The 22228-nt window shown below is 43.1% G+C and overlaps 1 protein-coding gene across 6 annotated transcripts in view; it reads left to right on the top strand.

Annotated features, from left to right (window-relative positions):
- The window catches only part of CMKLR2 (chemerin chemokine-like receptor 2), a 50730-nt gene extending 29216 nt beyond the window's left edge, over positions 1–21514 (top strand). For 2 of the 6 annotated variants that reach the window (XM_060623174.2, XM_078450955.1), the window contains 2 exons: positions 10605–10677; positions 19936–21514. In XM_060623174.2, coding sequence (XP_060479157.1) covers positions 19966–21033 — 1068 coding nt within the window. In that variant the 5' untranslated portion in view covers positions 10605–10677; positions 19936–19965 and the 3' untranslated portion in view covers positions 21034–21514. Of the gene's footprint in view, positions 1–3938; positions 4153–10604; positions 10678–19935 lie in introns of those variants that run through there. The other 4 variants (XM_060623176.2, XM_078450956.1, XM_060623180.2 and 1 more) reach the window with 3 other exon arrangements.
- The last annotated feature ends 714 nt before the right edge of the window (positions 21515–22228 follow it).

Genomic DNA, 22228 nt, shown 5'->3' on the forward strand with positions numbered 1-22228 from the left:
ATGTCTGGTAGAACTCCCCTGGGAAGCCATCTGGTCCTGGACTCTTATTTGTTGGGAGATTTTTGATAACCGATTCAATTTCTTCGCTGGTTATGGGTCTGTTCAAGCTTTCTATTTCCTCCTGATTGAGTTTTGGAAGAGTGTGGGTGTTTAGAAATTTGTCCATTTCTTCCAGGTTGTCCAATTTGCTGGCATATAATTTTTCATAGTATTCCCTGATAATTGTTTGTATCTCTGAGGGATTGGTTGTAATAATTCCATTTTCATTCATGATTTTATCTATTTGGGTCATCTCCCTTTTCTTTTTGAGAAGCCTGGCTAGAGGTTTGTCAATTTTGTTTATTTTTTCAAAAAACCAACTCTTGGTTTCGTTGATCTGCTCTACAGTTTTTTTAGATTCTATATTGTTTATTTCTGCTCTGATCTTTATTATTTCTCTTCTTCTGCTGGGTTTAGGCTGCCTTTGCTGTTCTGCTTCTATTTCCTTTAGGTGTGCTGTTAGATTTTGTATTTGGGATTTTTCTTGTTTCTTGAGATAGGCCTGGATTGCAATGTATTTTCCTCTTAGGACTGCCTTCGCTGCATCCCAGAGCGTTTGGATTGTTGTATTTTCATTTTCGTTTGTTTCCATATATGTTTTAATTTCTTCTCTAATTGCCTGGTTGACCCACTCATTCGTTAGTAGGGTGTTCTTTAACCTCCATGCTTTTGGAGGTTTTCCAGACTTTTTCCTGTGGTTGATTTCAAGCTTCATAGCATTGTGGTCTGAAAGTATGCATGGTATGATTTCAATTCTTGTAAACTTATGAAGGGCTGTTTTGTGACCCAGTATATGATCTATCTTGGAGAATGTTCCATGTGCACTCGAGAAGAAAGTATATTCTGTTGCTTTGGGATGCAGAGTTCTAAATATATCTGTCAAGTCCATCTGATCCAATGTATCATTCAGGGCCCTTGTTTCTTTATTGACTGTGTGTCTAGATGATCTATCCATTTCTGTAAGTGGGGTGTTAAAGTCCCCTGCAATGACCACATTCTTATCAATGAGGTTGCTTATGTTTATGAGTAATTGTTTTATATATCTGGGGGCTCGGGTATTTGGCGCATAGACATTTATAATAGTTAGCTCTTCCTGGTGGATAGACCCTGTGATTATTATATAATGCCCTTCTTCATCTCTTGTTACAGCCTTTAATTTAAAGTCTAGTTTGTCTGATATAAGTATGGCTACTCCAGCTTTCTTTTGGCTTCCAGGAGCATGATAAATAGTTCTCCATCCCCTCACTCTCAATCTAAAGGTGTCCTCAGATCTAAAATGAGTCTCTTGTAGACAGCAAATAGATGGGTCTTGTTTTTTTATCCATTCTGATACCCTATGTCTTTTAGTTGGCGCATTTAATCCATTTACATTCAGTGTTATTATAGAAAGATATGGGTTTAGAGTCATTGTGATGTCTGTATGTTTTATGCTTGTAGTGATGTCTCTGGTACTTTGTCTCACAGGATCCCCCTTAGGATCTCTTGTAGGGCTGGTTTCGTGGTGACAAATTCCTTCAGTTTTTGTTTGTTTGGGAAGACCTTTATCTCTCCTTCTATTCTAAATGACAGACTTGCTGGATAAAGGATTCTCGGCTGCATATTTTTTCTGTTTAGCACACTGTAGATATCGTGCCAAGCCTTTCTGGCCTGCCAAGTTTCAAAGGAGAGATCAGTCACGAGTCTTATAGGTCTCCCTTTATATGTGAGGGCACGTTTATCCCTTGCTGCTTTCAGAATTTTCTCTTTATCCTTGTATTTTGCCAGTTTCACTATGATATGTCGTGCAGAAGATCGATTCAAGTTACGTCTGAAGGGAGTTCTCTGTGCCTCTTGGATTTCAATGCCTTTTTCCTTCCCCAGTTCAGGGAAGTTCTCAGCTATAATTTGTTCAAGTACCCCTTCAGCACCCTTCCCTCTCTCTTCCTCCTCTGGGATACCAATTATGCGTATATTATTTCTTTTTAGTGTATCACTTAGTTCTCTAATTTTCCCCTCATACTCCTGGATTTTTTTATCTCTCTTTCTTTCAGCTTCCTCTTTCTCCATAACTTTATCTTCTAGTTCACCTATTCTCTCCTCTGCCTCTTCAAGCCGAGCCATCGTGGATTCCATTTTGTTTTGCAATTCGTTTAAAGCGTTTTTCAACTCCTCGTGACTGTTCCTTAGTCCCTCGATCTTTGTGGCAAGAGATTCTCTGCTGTCCTGTATACTGTTTTCAAGCCCAGCGATTAATTTTATGACTATTATTCTAAATTCACTTTCTGTTATATTATTTAAATCCTTTTTGATCAGTTCATTAGCTGTTGTTATTTCCTGGAGATTCTTTTGAGGGGAATTCTTCCGTTTGGTCATTTTGGAGAGTCCCTGGCGTGGTGAGGACCTGCAGTGCACTTCCCCTGTGCTGTGGTGTATAACTGGAGTTAGTGGGCGGGGCCGCAGTCCGACCCGATGTCTGCCCCCAGCCCACTGCTGGGGCCACAGTCAGACTGGTGTGTGCCTTCTCTTCCCCTCTCCTAGGGGCGGGATTCACTGTGGGGTGGCGTGTCCCGTCTGGGCTACTTGCACACTGCCAGGCTTGTGTTGCTGGGGATCTGGCGTATTAGCTGGGGTGGGTAGGCAAGGTGCACGGGGGCTGGAGGGGCAGGCTTAGCTCGCTTCTCCTTAGGTGATCCACTTCAGGAGGGGCCCTGTGGCAGCGGGAGGGAGTCAGATCCGCTGCCGGAGGTTTGGCTCCGCAGAAGCACAGAGTTGGGTGTTTGCGTGGAGCGAGCAAGTTCCCTGGCAGGAACTGGTTCCCTTTGGGAATTTTGGCTGGGGGATGGGCGGGGGAGATGGCGCTGGCGCCTTTGTTCCCCGCCAAGCTGAGCTCTGCCATCCGGGGGCTCAGCAGCTCTCCCTCCCTTTGTCCTCCAGCCTTCCCGCTTTCCGCGCAGAGCTGTTCACTTATGACCTCCCAGACGCTAAGTCGCGCTTGCTGTGGGAACACAGTCTGTCCGGCCCCTCCGCTTTTGCCAGCCAGACTCGGGGGCTCCGCTTGGCCGGCGAGCCGCCCCTCCGCCCCGGCTCCCTCCCGCCAGTCCGTGGAGCGCGCACCGCCTCGCCGCCCTTCCTACCCTCTTCCGTGGGCCTCTAGTCTGCGCTTGACTCCGGAGACTCCCTTCTGCTAATCCTCTGGCGGTTTTCTCCCTTTTTTTTTTTTTAACGTTTTATTTATTTTTGAGACAGAGAGAGACAGAGCATGAACGGGGGAGGGGCAGAGAGAGAGGGAGACACAGAATCAGAAGCAGGCTCCAGGCTCCAGGCTCTGAGCCATCAGGCCAGAGCCCGACGCGGGCTCGAACTCACGGACCGCGAGATCGTGACCTGAGCTGAAGTCGGCCGCTTAACCGACTGAGCCACCCAGGCGCCCCAGTCACATCCCTTTCTTGATTCACATTGAGCTCACGGTCAAGGAGAAATCTTGTGTTGGTGCAGAAATTTAGCACGTCTAAATGTTGGAACCCGTTGCCCCAGGACACTAGTCTCCGTGCCTTTGGCGAGTGCCACACACTGTGGAAATGTGAGTGGAGGTGGTTGAGTGGGACCTTGCCCAGGTGGGCTACATCGACTCCCTTCTCTTGGGTGATAAGAAGGCACCCGGGTGGCTCAGGTGGTTAAGCGCCCGACCATTGACTTCGGCTCAGGTCATGATCTCACGGTTTGTGAGTTTAAGCCCTGCATTGAGCTGTCAGCGCAGAGCCTGCTTGGGATTCTGTCTCCCTGTCTCTGCCTCTCCCCCACTTGCTCTCTATCTCTCTCTCAAATTAAATAAAAATAAACTTTTAAAAAAAAGTATATTTTTTAAAAAAGCCCTGCAAAAGCCATTAGTCCATCTTCTGTATCTCTTTGATGTAGGCTTACCAGATCCATCTTAGGAAAAAACTTCAGGGCCCGTAACTGCTACCTAAGCACATTACCAGCTAGGAAAACCTGTCAGAGAAGATGATTTGCTTTGTACAGTAACTGACATAAAGTTCAACGTGGGTGTTGCTTAACAAGTGAATTCTGAAGTGAGAGAAGAGAGATAATTTCTAACGAACATTCTGGACACTGCCTTACGGTCTCATTTTCCAGGTGCGTATGTGGAATTTGATTTTTGAGAAGTAATAGAAAGGCCATTCTGGATATCTCTTTTCAGAACCTTCAAAATTTTATTATCTTAATGGAGACAAAACTAAAGTGTCTTCAACTCAAGCTATCTATGATTACTGTTAATGTGATTCTGTATGGTGGTTTTGAAGATGAATGTAGCAGTCAGAGAAAGACAAATACCGTATGATTTCACTCATATGTGGAATTTAAGAAACACAACAGATGAACATAGGGGAAGGGAAGAAAAAATAAGATGAAAACAGAGAGGAAGGCAAACCATAAGAGACTCAGATACAGACAACAAATTGAGGGTTGCTGGAGGGGTGTTGGGAAGGGGGAGGGGGTAAATGGGAGATGGGTAGGGGGAGGAGCTAAATGGGTGATGGGCATTAAGGAGGGCACCTGTTAAGATGAGCACTGGGTGTTATATGTAAGTGATGAATCACTAAATTCTACTCCTGAAACCATAACTACACTATATGTTAACTAGGATTAAATTAGGAAAAAAAAGATGAATTTAAAATTGCCGTGTCTTTTCTGCTTTTAATAATTTTTGATAGTTGGACTTTAGGCTTAAAATAGTTTGTCTGACTTTGTCTTGTTAGAGAAAATCTGTGATGAACAGAAAAGATACAGGAACCTGTTCTAAAAGTAGAATTTAAATTTTTTATTATTATTATTATTATATCAAGTGTTTTGTTACTGAGTTCCTTCCAAGTTCCTTGCCAGGAGATTAACTGCTTGTGTTATATTTCAATGAAGATATATTATGTTACTTGGATAGGTGCTGATTTGAGTACCTATGAAACCCTTGGCTTTTGAGTTATCCAAAGTACTGAGCAGTAGGAACAGTGGATATATACATACGTCCATTCTTTCTCATGAGCCACCATGCTTAATGACCTTCACAAGACCCCATTTCTTTTCCTCAAGTACTACACCTCTGTTTCTGGGTCAGCATGAGTCCTATCAAATATGAAAGAAAGATACTAAATAAATCCAAATTCTTTTACTGTATAGTTACTGGGTCCGGGACCAATTTACAAAAATAATGTAGTTAAGAGGCCTCAGAAGTGGTTCTTTCCTCTCTCTTTTCTACCGCTCTAGAGCGTTAAGTAAACGGAAAAGATGCCAATTATAAAATGAGCCAAGAACAAGGGAAAGCTCTTAAAATACAGTCATAAGTTTTACCACTGAACTGCAATCTATTGCTTCCTTCCTTCCTCTCTTATTCCTTCCTTCTACCCTCTCTTCCTTCTCTCCTTCCTTCCTTCTCTCCCTCCTTCCTCCTTCCTTCCTTCTTTCCTTCCTTCCTTTTGTCCTTCCTTCTTTTTCTCTTTCTTTCTTAGTCAAGGAAAGAAAAGGAGAAAATGTAAATGCTTTCTCTCCTTACCTTCTAGCTATGCAAACTTAGGCAGGAAGAACTAGTTAGGAAGTGGAGATTCTATTTCTCCTGCAGCTCTCCAGCTGTTTTGGGTACGGTTGCATGTTTATAATTTTTTTCTCCCAGATGTTACATTTTATAAAATCTGACTCATTAGGGTGGTACTAGTATCTTTAGATGGAAAGAAATCCCTGAGGGCTGGATGATTACACAAGTCTGCTTCACTAAAGACCTGAAATATTTGAATAGAATATTTCCCAGAAAAAAAAAAAAAAAGAAGCAATAAGAATTTGCCATAATTAAATAAATCAAAGAGCAATGATTTCAAATTCCTTTTTTTTTTTTTTTTTTATGGGAAGAATGAAAGACGGATAATATTCTTGTTTGGGGAGGCTTGATTTTTATTTGCAGAATGTTTTTAATTTGTGTGGACTTTTCGTTTTGGAACTTGGTCTATAATTTTGTTTCCGTGTGCAACAAAAAACCCCCACATTTATTAGAAGACACTTTTCGAATGCCCACTCTGTGCAAAGCACCAGATTCGGTGCTACTTGGAGTAGTAAAAGACCTAGAATACACTGTCTTGCCATCTTTCAGCTTCTCATAAAAGTCTACAATTAAATGTCACCGGGGCGCCTGGGTGGCTCAGTCAGTTGAGCGTCTGACTCTTGGTTTCAGCTCAGGTCGTGATCCCGCCATTTATGGGTTTGAGCCCCACGTCAGGCTCTGCGCTGCCAGTGCAGAGCCTGCTTGGGATTCTCTCTTCCTCTCTCTCTCTCTCTCTGTGCCCCTTGAGCACTCTCTCTCTCTCTTTTTCTCACAAATGATTAAATAAACTTAAAAAAAAATTTTTAAATAAAATTAGATGAGATGCCTGGGATCCCAAATGGGAAGGGGACTCATCCAAAGTCCTGCATCTGGTGACACACAGAACTAAGACTTGGTGTCTCCTTAGTTCCAGTGCTCTTTCAACACACCAGGCTACTAAGTACCTGCGGACTTAAATGGCAGGGCCAGCACCAGGGTGAGTCAACTGATGCAAAATTGTACAAAGTACCAAAAACTGCATTAATCAAAATGAATGCAAAAAAAAAAAAAAAAAAAAAATCTGCTGAACAAAATACCAAAATTTTAAGTGAAGTCAGGATCTGGCCCTACACTTGTTTGACCCCGCCTCACTTGCCTCACCCTAATCTTGGCCCTGTGCCGTGCAATCTGAACTTTTGGGTGGACCAAGGGGGACAAACGATAAGGAAACATTCCCATAAGTGGGATAATTGTAAAGTATTATTGTAATTGTAAGTTGCAAAGGAGTCCCTGAATTAATTTATAGAGTGAGATATCCAGATGTTCAGAGATAGATCACAAACTATCCACAGTAGTGTATTGAGGTAAATGGCTCTCATTTGTTTTAATAAGAAACAGACTGTAGGGCGCCTGGGTGGCTCAGTCAGTTGAGTGTCAGATTTCGGCTCAGGTCATGATCTCACAGCTCGTGAGTTTGAGCCCCGTGTTGGGCTCTGTGCTAACAGCTCAGAGCCTGGAGCCTGCTTTGGATTCTGTGTCTCTGTCTCTCTCTGCCCCTCTCCTGCTTGTGCTCTCTCTGTCTCAATAAATAAAGAAACATTTGAAAAACTAAAAAAAGGGGGCGCCTGGGTGGCTCAGTCAGTTGAGTGTCTGACTTCGGCTCAGGTCATGATCTCGTGGTTTACGGGTTCGAGCCCTGCGTCGGGCTCTGTGCTGACAGCTCAGAGCCTGGAGCCTGCTTCAGATTCTATGTCTCCCTCTCTCTCCGCCCCTCTCCCTTCACACTCTGTCTCTCTCTCCTTCAAAAATAAATAAACGTCAAAAAAAAATTTTTTTAAATAAAGAAAGAATGGTGTTAAAGACCCCTTCTTTGTGCGTGCATCAGTGCCTTCTGGAACATCCCCAACCAGCAGCCTGGCTGTGCCGAGCCCCCTTAGTGCCCACCCAATGCGACGTATCTGTTTGCTCCATTTGCTGTTTGGTAGATTTTTTAACATTCTCTGTTTTGAACAGCTATAAATTCTTGCTTCTACTAAGCCAAATTTTCTTGGCTGTTATGCCAACATTTTTTCGTCTTAGCTCCAACATGAGAAACACAGTAATGTCTTACTTTTTCCTCATCTTAAAGTATGTGAAGACAGCTATCAGACTCCTTCAGTTTTCCCTTCTCACTGGTTTCCTCCAGCCATTCCAGCAAAGATGTAACTTTTCAAGTGTCCTCAGTCTCCTAGGTCCTTCCTTTTACACGGCTTTCACCCTCCGGTGGTCTTTTCAAAATCTGTTTTGCCGACCTCAACAAACTACTCCTGATACAGATTGACCATGACAAAGTGGAGAGCTGAGGTTGCCAGCTTTGCAGTTATTAGCATGAAATAATTTTAAATGTTCATGACGAATGGCTCCAAACCATCAAAATAATGATTCTGGCACCCAACTGTTTGGTAATGACCAACTGGAAAGACTTTCAACTTAGGCTTTATTTTATCTTCCACAACTACACTTTATCCCACACTCCCTCCTACGTCCTCCCTGTTTGGGGGGTGGGGGGGTGGGGAGGCAAAGCTATTGTCAGGCATTATATAAATGTATATTGTAAGGCATAATCTTCCATGAATGGGAGGAAGTTCTAGCACCGTTGCCCTTCCCACCACCCCGCACATTTTTGCTGTCGTGTTGAAAAAAACATTACTGTTGCAACCAAAACCAGTTTCTCTTCCACCTCCGAGACCAAGTTCACTTACTACCTCTCTGAATGATAAACAGTATTGTTTTGTGAAATGGCTGCAACTTCGGTCTATTCTACAAGTCCCTTGACTTTTGTTCCTTCTCCTGCAGGAGAATAGCCTTCTTTTTCCTTCACAAAGGAAATATCTTAATATAAATTAAAATAAGAATCCAATGGCTGCCCAGTCTCCACCCTAAACCCAGTATTGCCCCTATTCTGTAAATGTCATTGACAATATGTGATTGAGAAGCAAAATGTCTTTAGTGCCAAGTAATGATGAAATAGAATAGCAAACAGGTATGGTAGCTGCAGACTTCCACTGTGTGGCCCAGACTTTTCTGAATTTAAACCATGGGTGGTATCTATTTATGAAAAGTTATGTACTCTGTGAGGTGCTCTAAAATCCATTCTTCAGGAGACATAACACTGCCGGGAGACACTAAAAAAGGATTAAAGCTTTGGTGTTGATTGTTTATATGAATGAAAATATCCCAAAACTGGGAAAACTCGGATCTCCAGTAGTGGTCTAGTCATATGCTTTACAAAAATAAGGTTACACAAGTCCTGTGCCATCAAGGTTTTCTTTTTTTCTTTTTATTTTTTGACGTTTATTTATTTTTGAGACAGAGAGAGACAGAGCATGAACAGGGGAGGGTCAGAGAGAGGGAGACACAGAATCCGAAACAGGCTCTGAGCTGTCAGCACAAAGCCCGACGCAGGGCTCGAACTCACGGACCACGAGATCATGACCTGAGCAGAAGTCGGCCGCTTAACTGACTGAGCCACCCAGGCGCCCCAAGGTTTTCAAATTCAGTACCCATATTCTTTCTGCTAAAAAATTACTTGAAAAATCCCTTTTCAAAGAAATACTGATTTGAGGAATTCTCTTTGCTGTGACTAAGGCTTTGAAACATTACATTATTGATGATGGTGATTCTCCCAGACTCTGAATAAAATTTGGAAAAAAATGAGATAAAGACCTAGACTATGTTGGGGTACCTGGCTGGCTCAGTTGGTAGGGCATGTAGGTCTTGATCACAACTCTTGATCTCAGGGTCATGAGTTTGAGCCCCATGTTGGGCATAGAGCTCACATTAAAAAAAGAAAGAAAGAAAAATGTAAAAGACGTAGACTATATCTTTATTCAGAGGTAAATAAGTAGCTTTATAAACGAGAGAAGTAAGAAGACTATAATGTTCTATGGTATTCTATTTTTTCACCACTCTTGGCCAGATTTGGGGATAATAATGGCAGCCCCCAACTCAAACACCTTCAGAAAACAGGCATCTAACAATGTGTGAATTCCATACAGATTCAATATTTTGAAAAATAAGAAGCCCACAAAACAAAACGAGTGTCTGTTTATTTATTTATATTTTTTAAAGGTTTTATTTATTTAAGTAATCTCTGCACTCAACATGGGGCTCCAACTCAGGACCCCGAGATCAAGAATCGAATGCTCTTCTTTTTTTAAATGTTTGTTTATTTTTGAGGGAGAGAGAGAGTGCAGGCAGGGGAGGGGCAGAGAGAAAGGGGGACAGAGGGTCCGAAGCAGGCTCTGCGCTGACAGTAGAGAGCCCGACGCAGGGCTCAAACCCACGAACCTCGAGGTCATGACCTGAGCCGAAGTCAGACACTCAACCGACTGAGCCACCCAGGTGCCCCAGGAATCGAATGCCCTTCTCACAGGAGCCAGCCAGTTTCCCACTCTGGTTAGTCCTGAACTGGTGATAATCCATAGCTACAATTACTGAACACGCTTAATGTGCCAGGTACTGAGCCAAACCACCTTTTGAGGATTTCCTTTTGTGATTATCACAGCAACCCTATGAGTTAGTGCTATTACTATGCCCATTTGTCAAATGAGGAAACTGAGGTTTTGAGGGAATCGCTGATTTGTCTAAGATACCACAGCTAGGAAGAGATGGGACTGGGATCTGACAACAGGCATTCTGATTCCAGAGCCCATAGACCACTTTATTGCTGGATATTTATTTCTTTATTAACTTCTTTGCGAGAGGGAGAGAGCACAAGAGTAAGCGGGGCCGGGGCAGAGAGAGAGAATCTCAAGCAGGCACTATGCACCGCGCCCAACGTGGGACTCAGTCCCGTGACTCTGGGATCCTGACCTGGGCGGAAATCAAGAGTCGGATGCTCAACCGACTGAGCCGCCCAGGTGCCCTTATTGCTGGATATTTAAATTATATCTGTGTGTTAATTAGCTGAAAGTCTTGCAAAGAAATTAAGCCTAAAAGTTTCTCCCTGACCCAAGGTTAACCATTCTCTGTTTTCTCCCAGCAGTCCACAGGGCCATACGGATTGCACAAATCTGGATATTAACTTCTGGGTGGAGCATTAAAACACCTGAAACGTAAGTAGGCATTGACTTTTCAAATATGTGCTTCGTCTTCTTCAACTGTCCAAGTGAAGCGTGGGGGTTACACTTCTAGTCAGCCGGCAAGTGCCTTTTATGAAAAGACCTTGATCCCAACAGAACGAAATAGGTATCATTTCATTTCCACTCAATTCACTTGTGTTTTTTTTTTCCCATAAAGGAAGAACTCTCTCCCAACCCCACTGCTTTAAAAGTGAATAAAACATCTGTATGCCTAAAATTAGTTGGCTCTTCTATCTGAGGTTGACCTTAATGCCAGCTGAATAAAAAAGTTATTGTGAAGGTTATACGCAGTTTAGCTATGCTTCCTGAAAGCTTCTATTAATTTCCGAAGTGAACGTCTCTCAAACGATGTCTCCCTCATCTTTATTCTCACTCTCATGCCTAAGGCCCTTCCCTCTTTGTCTTCAATCGTGGCAACATTCTCCCAAACTGCTGCCGGATGATCCTTACAAAAACAAAGCTTTGGCGATGTCACTCCCAGCTACACACATTTTTATTCGTTCCCAACTGGCAATGGAATGAAATCCAAATACTTAAGCACGACATTCAAAGGCCTTCACTACCAGAAAACTCCCCTTCTTTGAGCCAAACCAAAATACTCCCAGCCTCCTAGTATGCCAAGGACTATCGTTATTTATCTTCATGTCTGACGTTAAGTAGTAGCAAACGACATAGGAACGACAGATAGGCAAGATGCTTCTCTATTAGGGTGTGTGTCATGCCAGGGCTTGGGATGGGAGAAACTCTGTGGCAATCACTATTCTACCACCTCCCAAACAGCAGGAGCCATCAGTCTCACGCCCAGCCTTTAATTTCCATTTAAACTTCCCTGGCTTCCCTTAAACAATCAACAGGTGCCTTTAAAAAACTTGGCCATACTTCAACATCTTCCAAGCAGAGACTGTTCATCCAAAGGGTAGCAAAATACTCTACTGGTGTCAGACATCTGGGGTATAATCTGGGGTGTGGTATAGAGTTTACATTTGATAGCTAGTGGAAAATACTGAGCAATGCTCCCAAATAACTCCCCCCAGCTCCCCTCCCTCCCCCGCCCACTGACACACACATACACATATGCTTTTCAAAAAAAATCTCTCTTCCCTAAGAAGACAGCCCTTGAAAAATAAAGTTTTGCTGGGTCACCGATCTGTGGTTTTCACCGGAGTTTCTCTGTCGTGTCCATTGATCTGTTCCACTCATTTCTGTCATTCATTCAGAAGCAAAATACATGTTCCCTCAAGGTTTTCAAAGGAGACACATTCAGCTCTTCAATTCTTTTTTACCAGGTTTTTAGGGGACCCTACACGGGCAATCCACATAGACAAAGATCAACAACACCATATCCTTCTCTCTGTTCAAAGGAGTTTAGAGACTAAATTCTCTTAAGATTCTGTTAGGTGTACATTTTTGCAATGGTCCATAAAAATCCATCTAACTCATCATTGTGGAACTAAATTAAACCCCCTTGCATTCACCAAATGTTCTGCCAGAAGGAATCCTTGTGTTTTGTCAAGGTAGATACACAAAATGTTTCCCTCTATCGCCAAGCCACAGTTAAAAGTTTAAAAGTTTAAAGCCACATTTAAAAGTTTAATGATACACATTTCTACCAGATGTCCTTCCCCCAAATCATCTGGGTTTTACAGACCATTTATCACCACACTTTTCTGCCAGGATTCTTGCAATGAAATCTCTTTGTTCAGAAAAGAGTTCAGACTTTACTATCTATTAAATCTGAATTGATCAGAGACCAATTTATTTAATTAAAAATACAGTTCTCTGCTCCAGGACCAGACGTTGGCCACTTGAGTATCTGGGTAAATGTAACCCAGGAATGTGATAACTTGGGTCCTCTCAGAATCCGAATCCCTGCGGTAAACATCGCTCTTCATGCTGTTTGGAAACCAAACCACAGACTTCAGGGGTAGTCCTCTGACCTTTGCTCCACACCGAGCATTTATCACCCATTTCTAACAGACTTGATGGATCTGCATATATGCACACCCACCGCGTAGCCTGGCACCTAGTTAAGTGGCTACTCAGAAGCTTTTACGGTCACGTATATCTGTTAGTCTTTATCTCAGGCACAGTTATTTATTTGCCTTTCAGCAGCACATATGGTTTAAGACAAATACAGTAGCTATTTCCTCTTTTCAGGCAAGTCTGAACGTCTCATCTTGACATTCTTATTGTGCTGTTCCAAGCATTTCCAAATTGAGAAAGCTATATGAGGTCTCAGTGGAAAGTCACTGCCAGCCAAGACTGTTTGCCTCTGCCTATGTAATAAATGACAGGGTTTCCTTTAAGCCCGGGTTCAAAGACTTAATTCGCTTGCTATTCATCTCCATTTCTGGTTACTGCCCAGCAAGGCTCATTTCTATTGCCCCGATGTTTCTCCAGTTTCACCACTGAGTCTGATTGCCAGCCTTCCATCACTTCTCAAAACACATGTGTGTTATGTGTGTGCACGTACCCACATGATTAGATTGAGGACACATTTTTTTTCCTGCTTTCTTTTTGTCTCTCTTTTTGCTCTTTATTTTTTTTAAAAACTTTTTTTTAACATTTATTTATTGTTGAGAGACACAGAGAGACAGAGCACGAGAAGGGGTGGGGGAGAGAGATAGGGGGACACAGAATCCGAAGCAGGTTCCAGGCATTGGGCTGTCAGCACAGAGCGCCACGTGGGGCTCGAACTCCTAAACCGTGAGATCACGACCCCAGCCGAAGTCAGATGCTTGACCGACTGAGCCACCCAGGTGCCCCGAGATTGCAGGTGTAATTTTGAGATTGCATTATCCATACTTTATTTGTACTCTGTCTCGTATGTGTACAGTTTTATTTTGCAATCATTTTATTTCTTTCTAGATACAGGGCACAGTGTTAAGCAAAGATTACAAATTCAAGTGCTGACAGTATTCTTGAAAGTATCATAAATGAATGATTTGGAAATGGTGGTGACTATGGCAAATCAGAAAGTACATTTCTCATCTAAAGAGGAATGGAGGGGCGCCTGGGTGGCTCAGTCGGTTAAGCGTCCGACATCGGCTCAGGTCGTGATCTCGCGGTTCACGAGTTCGAGCCCTGCTGCAGGCTCTGTGCTGACAGCTCAGAGCCTTGAGCCTGCTTTGGATTCTGTGTCTCCCTCTCTTTCTGCCCCTCCCCTGCTTACGGTCTGTCTCTCTCTGTCTCTCAATAATAAATAAATGTTAAAAAAAAAAATTAAGAGGAATGGAAATGCTGCTTTGGGTAAGAGAGACTCCCCCCTTACAAAGGCAGCTTCTTCCTCTTTCTGCTGTCGCTAAGGGAAGATTCCCTGCTTTCTCTCTGCCAGTATGTTTCCAGGAGCCATGACCATTGCTAAGAGTAGCTCCTTCCTTGAGGGTTTCTCACAGCCTCCCTTCATGGGAGGTGGGCACTGCTAGGTCTCCAGCCCAGTGCTTCAAGGCAAGGTCTAGGGGAGCTAAGTTAGTTAGGATACAGGCCCCACTGCTTTACCAGAAGCCCAAGACAATAGCGGGGCAAATATTTTCTCACTTAGTCACGTAGAGAAAGGAAGTCCGAAGAGGTAGGGCCTCTCTGCTCCTTGAGGTCATCTGACGGCCCAAGCTGCTTCTAGCTTATGAAAAAAACATGTTTCCCTCATCCACATGGTACAAGATATCTCCTCATTGGATCCATGTCCCAGCCAAGGAGAAGAGGGAACAAAGGGTGGTAGAGGGCCTTAGACTCTGGGACAGAGGGCCCCTTAAAAGCTGGGGGTCCTTTTTGACGCTCCTCTTTCACACCTGATCCACCAAGGAACCTATGGATTCTGGCTTCCAAACAGAGATAGAATTCAGCCCCGGGACACCTGGGTGGCTCAGTCGGTTAAGATTCCGACTCTTGGTTTTGGCTCAGGTCATGGTCTCGTGGTTCGTGAGTTTCAGTCCTGCCGTGGGCTCTGCGCTGACAGTGTGGAGACTGGGATTCTGTCTCTCCTTCTCTCTCTGCCCCTCCCCCACCCCTCTCTTTCGATCTCAAAATAAATAAGCTTAAAAAAAAAAAAAAAAAGGAATCCAGTCCTTTCTCCTCTTATCCAATCCACTCTCATCTCTGACCGGGCGTCTCGCAATAATCTTCTAACTGGTCTTGCTACTTCTATATTATTCGCTTGGCCGCACTGCCACCACCACACGCCAAAGTCTGTTCCCAGCAGAGCAGAAGGAGGGATTGTTTGATAATAGAAACAGATTACATTTCACCTCTGCTCAAAATCCTTCAATGGCGTCCCACTTCCCTTAGAGTGTAAGCCAGAGTCCCTCAGCGGCCTTCAACCGTCTACACAATCTGACCTCCCACGCATCCTTCTTGCTTCCTTTCTTCTACTCTTCCCCTTGCTCACCTCGCTCACCCTATTCTAGCTCTACTGGCATCTTTACTGTTTCTGGAATGTGTTAGAGGCACTTCTGCCGTAGGCTTTTGCGCTGGCTGTTCCCTCTGCCCGGAACACTCTCGCCTACAAGATCCACGTAACAAACTCCCTTACCCCGTGCCCCCCCCATCTTTTGTGGTTGCCATCTTCTCAAAGAGTCCTTCTCTGTCCACTTCACTGAAAGTTAAAAGCACCTTACCTTTTCCCTTTATTCTGTTCTTTTCCCCCCAGTTTTTTCTACAGCCCTTACCACCTTTTAACACATCATGTCATTTGCTTTTTTATTGTCTATCCCCTTCTGCTAGAATCTAAAAACTAAGAGGGAAGAAATAATTGTCTCATTTAGTGAGGAAGCACAATTAACTAGGATAGTCCCTGAGAAATGGAGGCGCTTACTAAATACGTACTGAAATGATCTTGTGGTTCATGAGTTCGAGCCCCACATGGGGCTCTGTGCTGACAGCTCAGAGCCTGGAGCCTGCTTCAGACTGTGTCTCCCTCTTTCTCTGCCCCTCCCCTGCTCATGGTCTGCATGTCTCTGTCTCTCTCTCTCTCTCAAAAATAAATAAACATTAAAAAAAATTTTTTTAAATACGTACTGAATGAATGAGTGATTACAATTCAGAAATGGTGGCTGCCAGCACTAGGTTAATGTTATGGGTTGAATTGTGGCCGCCCCAAAAAGATAGGTTGACGTCTTAACCCCCAGTATCTCACAATGTGATCTTATTTGGAATTAGGGTGTTTACAGAGGTCATCAAGTTAAAACGAGGTCATTAGGGTAGGTCGTAATCCGGTATGACCAGTGGCCTTATAAAAGGGGGAAATTTGGACACAGAGACTCACACAGGGAGAACGCCATGTGGTGATGAAGGCAGATATTAGGGTGTCACATGTACAAGCCAAGAAATGCCAAAGTTTTCCAGCAAACCACCAGAAGCTAGGGAAGATTCTCCCTCACAGACCTCCCTCACTTCAGGAAGGAAACGACCCTGCCTGCACCTCACTTCAGACTTCCAGCTTCCAGATTGTGAGACAAAAAATTTGTTTTAACATTTTCAGATTTTTTTTAAAGTTTATTTAGTTATTTTAAGAGACAGAGAGAGAGAGCATGGGAGGGGCAGAGAGAGAGAGAGAGAGAGAGAGGGAGAAAGAGAATCCCAAGCAGGCTCAGCACTGTCCGTGCAGAGCCCGCTGCGGGGCTCGATCTCACGAACTGTGAGATCATGACTTGAGCCAAAATCTAGAGTTGGCTACTTAACTGACTGAGCTAGCCAGGCGCCCCTAAAATTTTAAGATTTTAAGTTTAGAGCACTTGGTCTTGTCAACCCTATGAAACTAATATAGTTGCTAGATAGGTGGGTAGGTGTGAGATTTGGAAGCTTAATTAGGTCCGGAGGTGCCTATAAACTAAAGCAACATATCAGCAAGGTATAAGAATTATACAAGATTGGGGCGCCTGGGTGGCTCAGTCGGTTAAGCGGCCGACTTCGGCTCAGGTCATGATCTCGTGGTCCGTGAGTTCGAGCCCCGCGTCGGGCTCTGTGCTGACAGCTCACAGCCTGGAGCCTGTTTCAGATTCTGTGTCTCCCTCTCTCTGACCCTCCCCCATTCATGCTCTGTCTCTCTCTGTCTCAAAAATAAATAAACGTTAAAAAAAAAAAGAATTATACAAGAATATGTCCTTAAGGGTTAACTCTCTGTCCAAGGACTCAGGGGGAGAGTTGCTGAACTCTGCCTTACTTCTCTCTTTTCTCCATCCTACCCACACCCCTCACTATCATCACCACACAAAAACATCTGCTCTAAATTGTAGGGGAATTCCTAGATTATATTTCCTGTGAAGGTGTCAGCTGGGCAACATTTAGCAACTCTTGAAGATCTTTCTCCAGCTTGCACTAACTGGACGTTGTGTCCAGTCAACTCATCTGCTTTCTGGAAGATTGGGAACCTCTGTGAACCTCAGGGTTTTCTGTTCGAAGGGATTCTGAAACGGACGAGCTAGGGCACTCATTTGCAAGGTGCTGCCCCCCTCCACCAAGAGAACTGGGAACAGAGGTGGTTGGTGTCGTTCAGGAGGTCCTATGATCATTCTGGCCCAGTAGGGTCAGTAATGGCATTGGAAGGGAGAGGTTTCTGACTTTTGGTGAACATAATCATTGTAGTGCAGTTAGGGGTCTTCCACTGGCTTTCTGTGTTTGGAGAATGAGGTTCCTTCTGCCTCCTGCTTAGGATTTTGTAAGGTGATTTAGACCGCCACCTGGGTGGACCGTTGGGCTGCAGAATTCCTAACAGCCTAAAAGGTCATAACCACCAGGAAGGTGAGGGTGTCCCAGTATATAGGCAGAAAACCAAGACAGGGAGTTAGACATTAGGCTAGAAAAGATTTGACACAGAGGAGGGTCAGGGACCAGAAGCGGTGGGCAGAGTTAGATCCCAGACCTGCAAGCAAAGGGCGGCAAGAAAGAAGCCAATTCTTGCTCCCTGAAGTAGGATACATGAAGGAAAAGACCGGGTGTCAAGAGAAAAGCCAAGATCCTGGGGGTGCTCAAGGTCAGAGAGACTCTGGCGATGACGGTGACTTGGGGGTGAACTCACAAACTCTCCTGTTGCCTTTGGTTCTGAACAGGGTTTGTAGCAGAGCCAATCATTTCTTCAGCCCTTGTTAAGCACCTGTGATACGTTAAGACTTGTGCTAGGGACCATGGGGTTCAGAGGTGACAGGCATTGTTCTCAAGGAATTGAGAGTTTGGTAGGGCAGAAATCAATGATAAACCAATGACAATATAGTATATTAAGTACAATAAGAGCACAGTGTCATACACGGTTGTAGTAGCTAAGAGCTCAGGCTCTGTTTTCAACAGATCTGAATTTACATCCTGACTCTCCGGTTATTGGTTGTGTGATCCTGAGAAACTCACTAAGCTTCTTCAAACGTCAGTATCCTTTCTTATAAATGGGAATAGTAATAGGACCACTTACCCACTTTATAAGATTCTTATGAGAATCAAGTTATATCATACATGCCTGGCACCAAAACAATTCCCAATAACATTGACTATTATTTATAATAATAGTTCTTCTTATTATAATTATCTGGGGGAAGGTGATGTCAAGAAATGTTTCTAGGAAAAAGTGGCATTTGAGCTGAATATTGAAAAATAAAGAAGGGTGGCTGGGTCTGGAAGGATGCTAATGAATTGCTTTTAGTTAAAAAAAAATTTTTTTTTAATGTTTATTCACTTTTTTGAAAGAGAGAGACAGAGCAGAAGCAGGGTTGGGGCGGAGAGAGAGGGGGACACAGAATCTGAAGCAGGCTCCAGGCTCTGAGCTGTCAGCACAGAGCCTGACGCGGGGCTCGAACCCATGGGCTATGAGATTGTGACCTGAGCCGAAGTCAGATGCTCAACTGACTGAGCCACCCAGGTGCCCCTGCTTTTATTTTTTAATTATGCCCTGCCAGATTCCTCAGACAATTTTAGGTGGGATGATAAATTCAGCGTTAGCAGGAGTGGGAGATGTCTCTGAGCAACATGGGACATTTTGACCTCTTCATTCTAACCCTACTGTAATCCCAGATCTTACATATTTGCCCCATTCATGATTGTAGCTCCATGAAATAAATGCAACTATTCATCTTTTTTTCTACTTGATTTTGAATATAACAGACAGAAATAACAAGAAATAAAATTGAGGTTGTTAAAATCGCACCCAGCAAAACTTTACTCTGATTGAAAAGATGCCTTTTCCATCTTCTTAACCCTTGATAGGAGGGGGGAGAAAAGCTCATGAAAGAGAATTTAAGTTTGGGTGAAATTATAATAGACACATTTTTGTATGGACAAACATAAACAAAATAAAATGATTAATAAATCAGATTTTTTCAGGGCTCCTGGGTGGCTCAGTTGGTTGAGCCTCTGACTCTTGATCTCAGCTCAGGTCATGATCTCACGGTTTGTGAGTTTGAGACCCAAACTCCGTGCTGATAGCACGGAGCCTATTTGGGATTCTCTTTCTCCCTCTCTCTGCCCCTCCGACCTCTCAAAATACATAAATAAACTTTAAAGAAAAATCAGATTTTTGTTGTAAATGTAAAAGATCATTAATTCAAATTACTTCAAAGGAATTTCAATAAAACAAAATTTTAAGTAAAGCTTAGCTGCACTCTATGGGAAATTGATACAGAAACTAAATGGTCATAGTCAAGTTTACTCCCAAGGATACCTTTTGGTTGAAAAGCCTTCCATACTGATATAATTCTTATGGACATATTTGCATTCATAAACATAGAATCAAAACATCAATGGATACAAAATAGGGTATTAAAATCTCTAGCACTTGTCTGTGACATCCAGGTGGGTGGATTGATGAAGCAGTTGGAACTCTGTCCATAGCTTGGGAAGTCAGGGTACCACTAAGGGATTTGAAGTCATCACCGTGTAAGTATTCATCTGTTTTCTTTTGTACCTTCCATAAAATAATCGTGCAGAGTAAGAACCTAATATATGCCTATTGAATGTTAGATTCTCTCTAGTCAGGCCTATAGGTCTTACGGAGAGAGGGATTACACCTGCGTCGTTTTAATTTGGCATTTACTGAATACTTTACAAAAATCAATTCTTACAGCTTTGAGAGTAATCGGAGCAAACTCGAGGTTCACCAAGATTTGGACGTCTGGAATATAATCACAAATCTTATCCCAAAATATACTTTTTCCAGTTCATAAGATGCAATATTTTTAGCCTGGCGTTCCTTATTCACTGAACATTTCTTCTGCTTTTAAACATTGTTTTCTTTCTTTTAAAATTTGCTTCTAGAGATACCCTCATTCTCCACTTGACAAGGTCATGGAAGATCTAGACGAAACATTATTTGAAGAATTTGAGAACTACTCCTATACCCTGGAATATTACTCCTCAGAGTCTGATTTGGAGGAGAAAGCCCACCTGGGAGTTGTTCACTGGATCTCCCTGGTGTTATACTGTGTCGCATTCATTTTGGGTATTCCAGGAAATGCCACTGTTATTTGGTTCACGGGGTTCAAGTGGAAGAAGACAGTCACCGCTCTCTGGTTCCTCAATCTGGCTATTGCGGATTTCATTTTTCTTCTCTTCCTACCTCTGTACATCTCCTACGTGGCCATGAATTTCCACTGGCCCTTTGGCATCTTGTTGTGCAAGGCCAATTCCTTCATTGCCCAGCTGAACATGTTTGCTAGTGTTTTTTTCCTGACGGTGATTAGTCTGGACCGCTATATCCACTTGATCCATCCTGTCGTATCTCATCGGCACCGAACCCTAAAGAACTCCCTGATAGTTATTACGTTCGTTTGGTTTTTGGCTTCTCTAATGGGTGGTCCTGCCCTATACTTCCGGGACACTCTGGAGTTCAATAACCACACTCTCTGCTATAACAATTTCCACGAGTATGATCCTGACCTTACTTTCGTGAGGCACCATGTTCTGACCTGGGTGAAATTTATTGTTGGGTACCTCTTCCCCTTGCTAGCAATGAGCATTTGCTACTTGTGTCTCATATTCAAGGTGAAGAAGCGAAGCATCCTGGTCTCCAGTAAGCATTTCTGGACCATCCTCGCTGTGGTCATGGCCTTTTTGATTTGTTGGACTCCTTATCACCTGTTTAGCATTTGGGAGCTTACAATCCACCACAGTAGCTATTTCCACCATGTGCTTCAGGCCGGCATCCCCCTCTCCACCGGCTTGGCATTCCTCAATAGTTGTTTGAACCCCATCCTCTACGTCCTAATTAGTAAGAAGTTCCAAACTCGCTTTCGGGCCTCGGTTGCTGAGATACTAAAGCACACGCTGTGGGAAGTCAGCTGTTCTGGCACGGTGAGCGAACAGCTCAGGAACTCTGAGACCAAGAACCTGTGTCTCCTGGAAACAGCTCAGTGAGTTATCACTCTTCCACAAATCAGTGCAAAGCTTTTATGTGGGTCCCCTGACAAATGCTTTCAGGTTATTTGGTTCCAAGGTACAGAACTAACCGTATCTTTTTGTTGTTATTTTTAGTCAATTTATTGGCATTACATTTTTGTGTGGGTATAAACCTTAGGAAAGATCTTCATTTTTTTCCCCCCTGCAACTTAAATTATCTGTCATTTTTGCTAATTATACCATATTGGATTAGTCACCACTGGTGACACAGTATCAGCTATTTTTTTAAATCTTAGTAATTTGGAAGTCCTAAATCTTAATGTTAAATATATGATTAACTCATTTCAAAAGTGTTAAAATATGTGCTTAAGCTCACTTCAGTTTTGCACAAGGAACCTATCAGACGTGTCTTAAAAATGCAGCATGTACTTAATTTCTTTATTTCATGAAATCTATGTATATACATTTATAAATTAAAGTAATGGTTATAGTAGCTTAACACATTGTGAACTATGAATGCCTAGTGAAGTGTCCCAAAAGCTAGTTGCTTAAAATCACAATTTATTACTATTATATCTCATAAATCTGAGTCCGAAATTCAAATAAGGCACAGAGAGATGTTTCATCTCTCCACTTCACAAGGTCTGGAACTTTAGCTGGACCGGGATGACCCCAGTGGCTGAGGTTGGAAACAGCTTGTCTTCTCTGCCCTACTGTCTGTTCTTCCCTTCTTCTCTTCTCTTTTTTCTTCACAGCTTTTCCAGCATGGTACCTTGGGGTAGTCAGACTTCTTATATGGCACAGTTTAGGGCCCTAAGAAGCCAAGGTGGACATCTCTAGGCCTCTTAAAGTCTATGTCCGACCCCTGATGCAGTACCATGTCCACTGTACTCTCTCGGTCCAAGTAGCCACCAGGTCAGTTCAGGTTCAAGGGGAGGTGACCCCACCTGTCAATGAGGATATGCTCCTATCCTTAATCCCTCATGGTATCAGTGTACTTAACATTTTTGGAAAACTCTGGGTATGTGCAAGTATGCATGACATTGCTGTCAATGTAAAACCCTGACATCTAGATAGTAGGTAGGCCAGCCCAATCTCAGAAAGATTTCAGAAAAAGAAAGCATGTGTGACATAGTGATATATTTCTACCTTCTATTCCTATAACTGTATTGATGTAGGCACCAGTACAAGACCAATGAAGTATACCTTTACG

This window comes from Panthera onca, chromosome C1 (assembly GCF_046562875.1).
Source record: "Panthera onca isolate mPanOnc1 chromosome C1, mPanOnc1 haplotype 2, whole genome shotgun sequence".
Taxonomy (NCBI): domain Eukaryota; kingdom Metazoa; phylum Chordata; class Mammalia; order Carnivora; family Felidae; genus Panthera; species Panthera onca.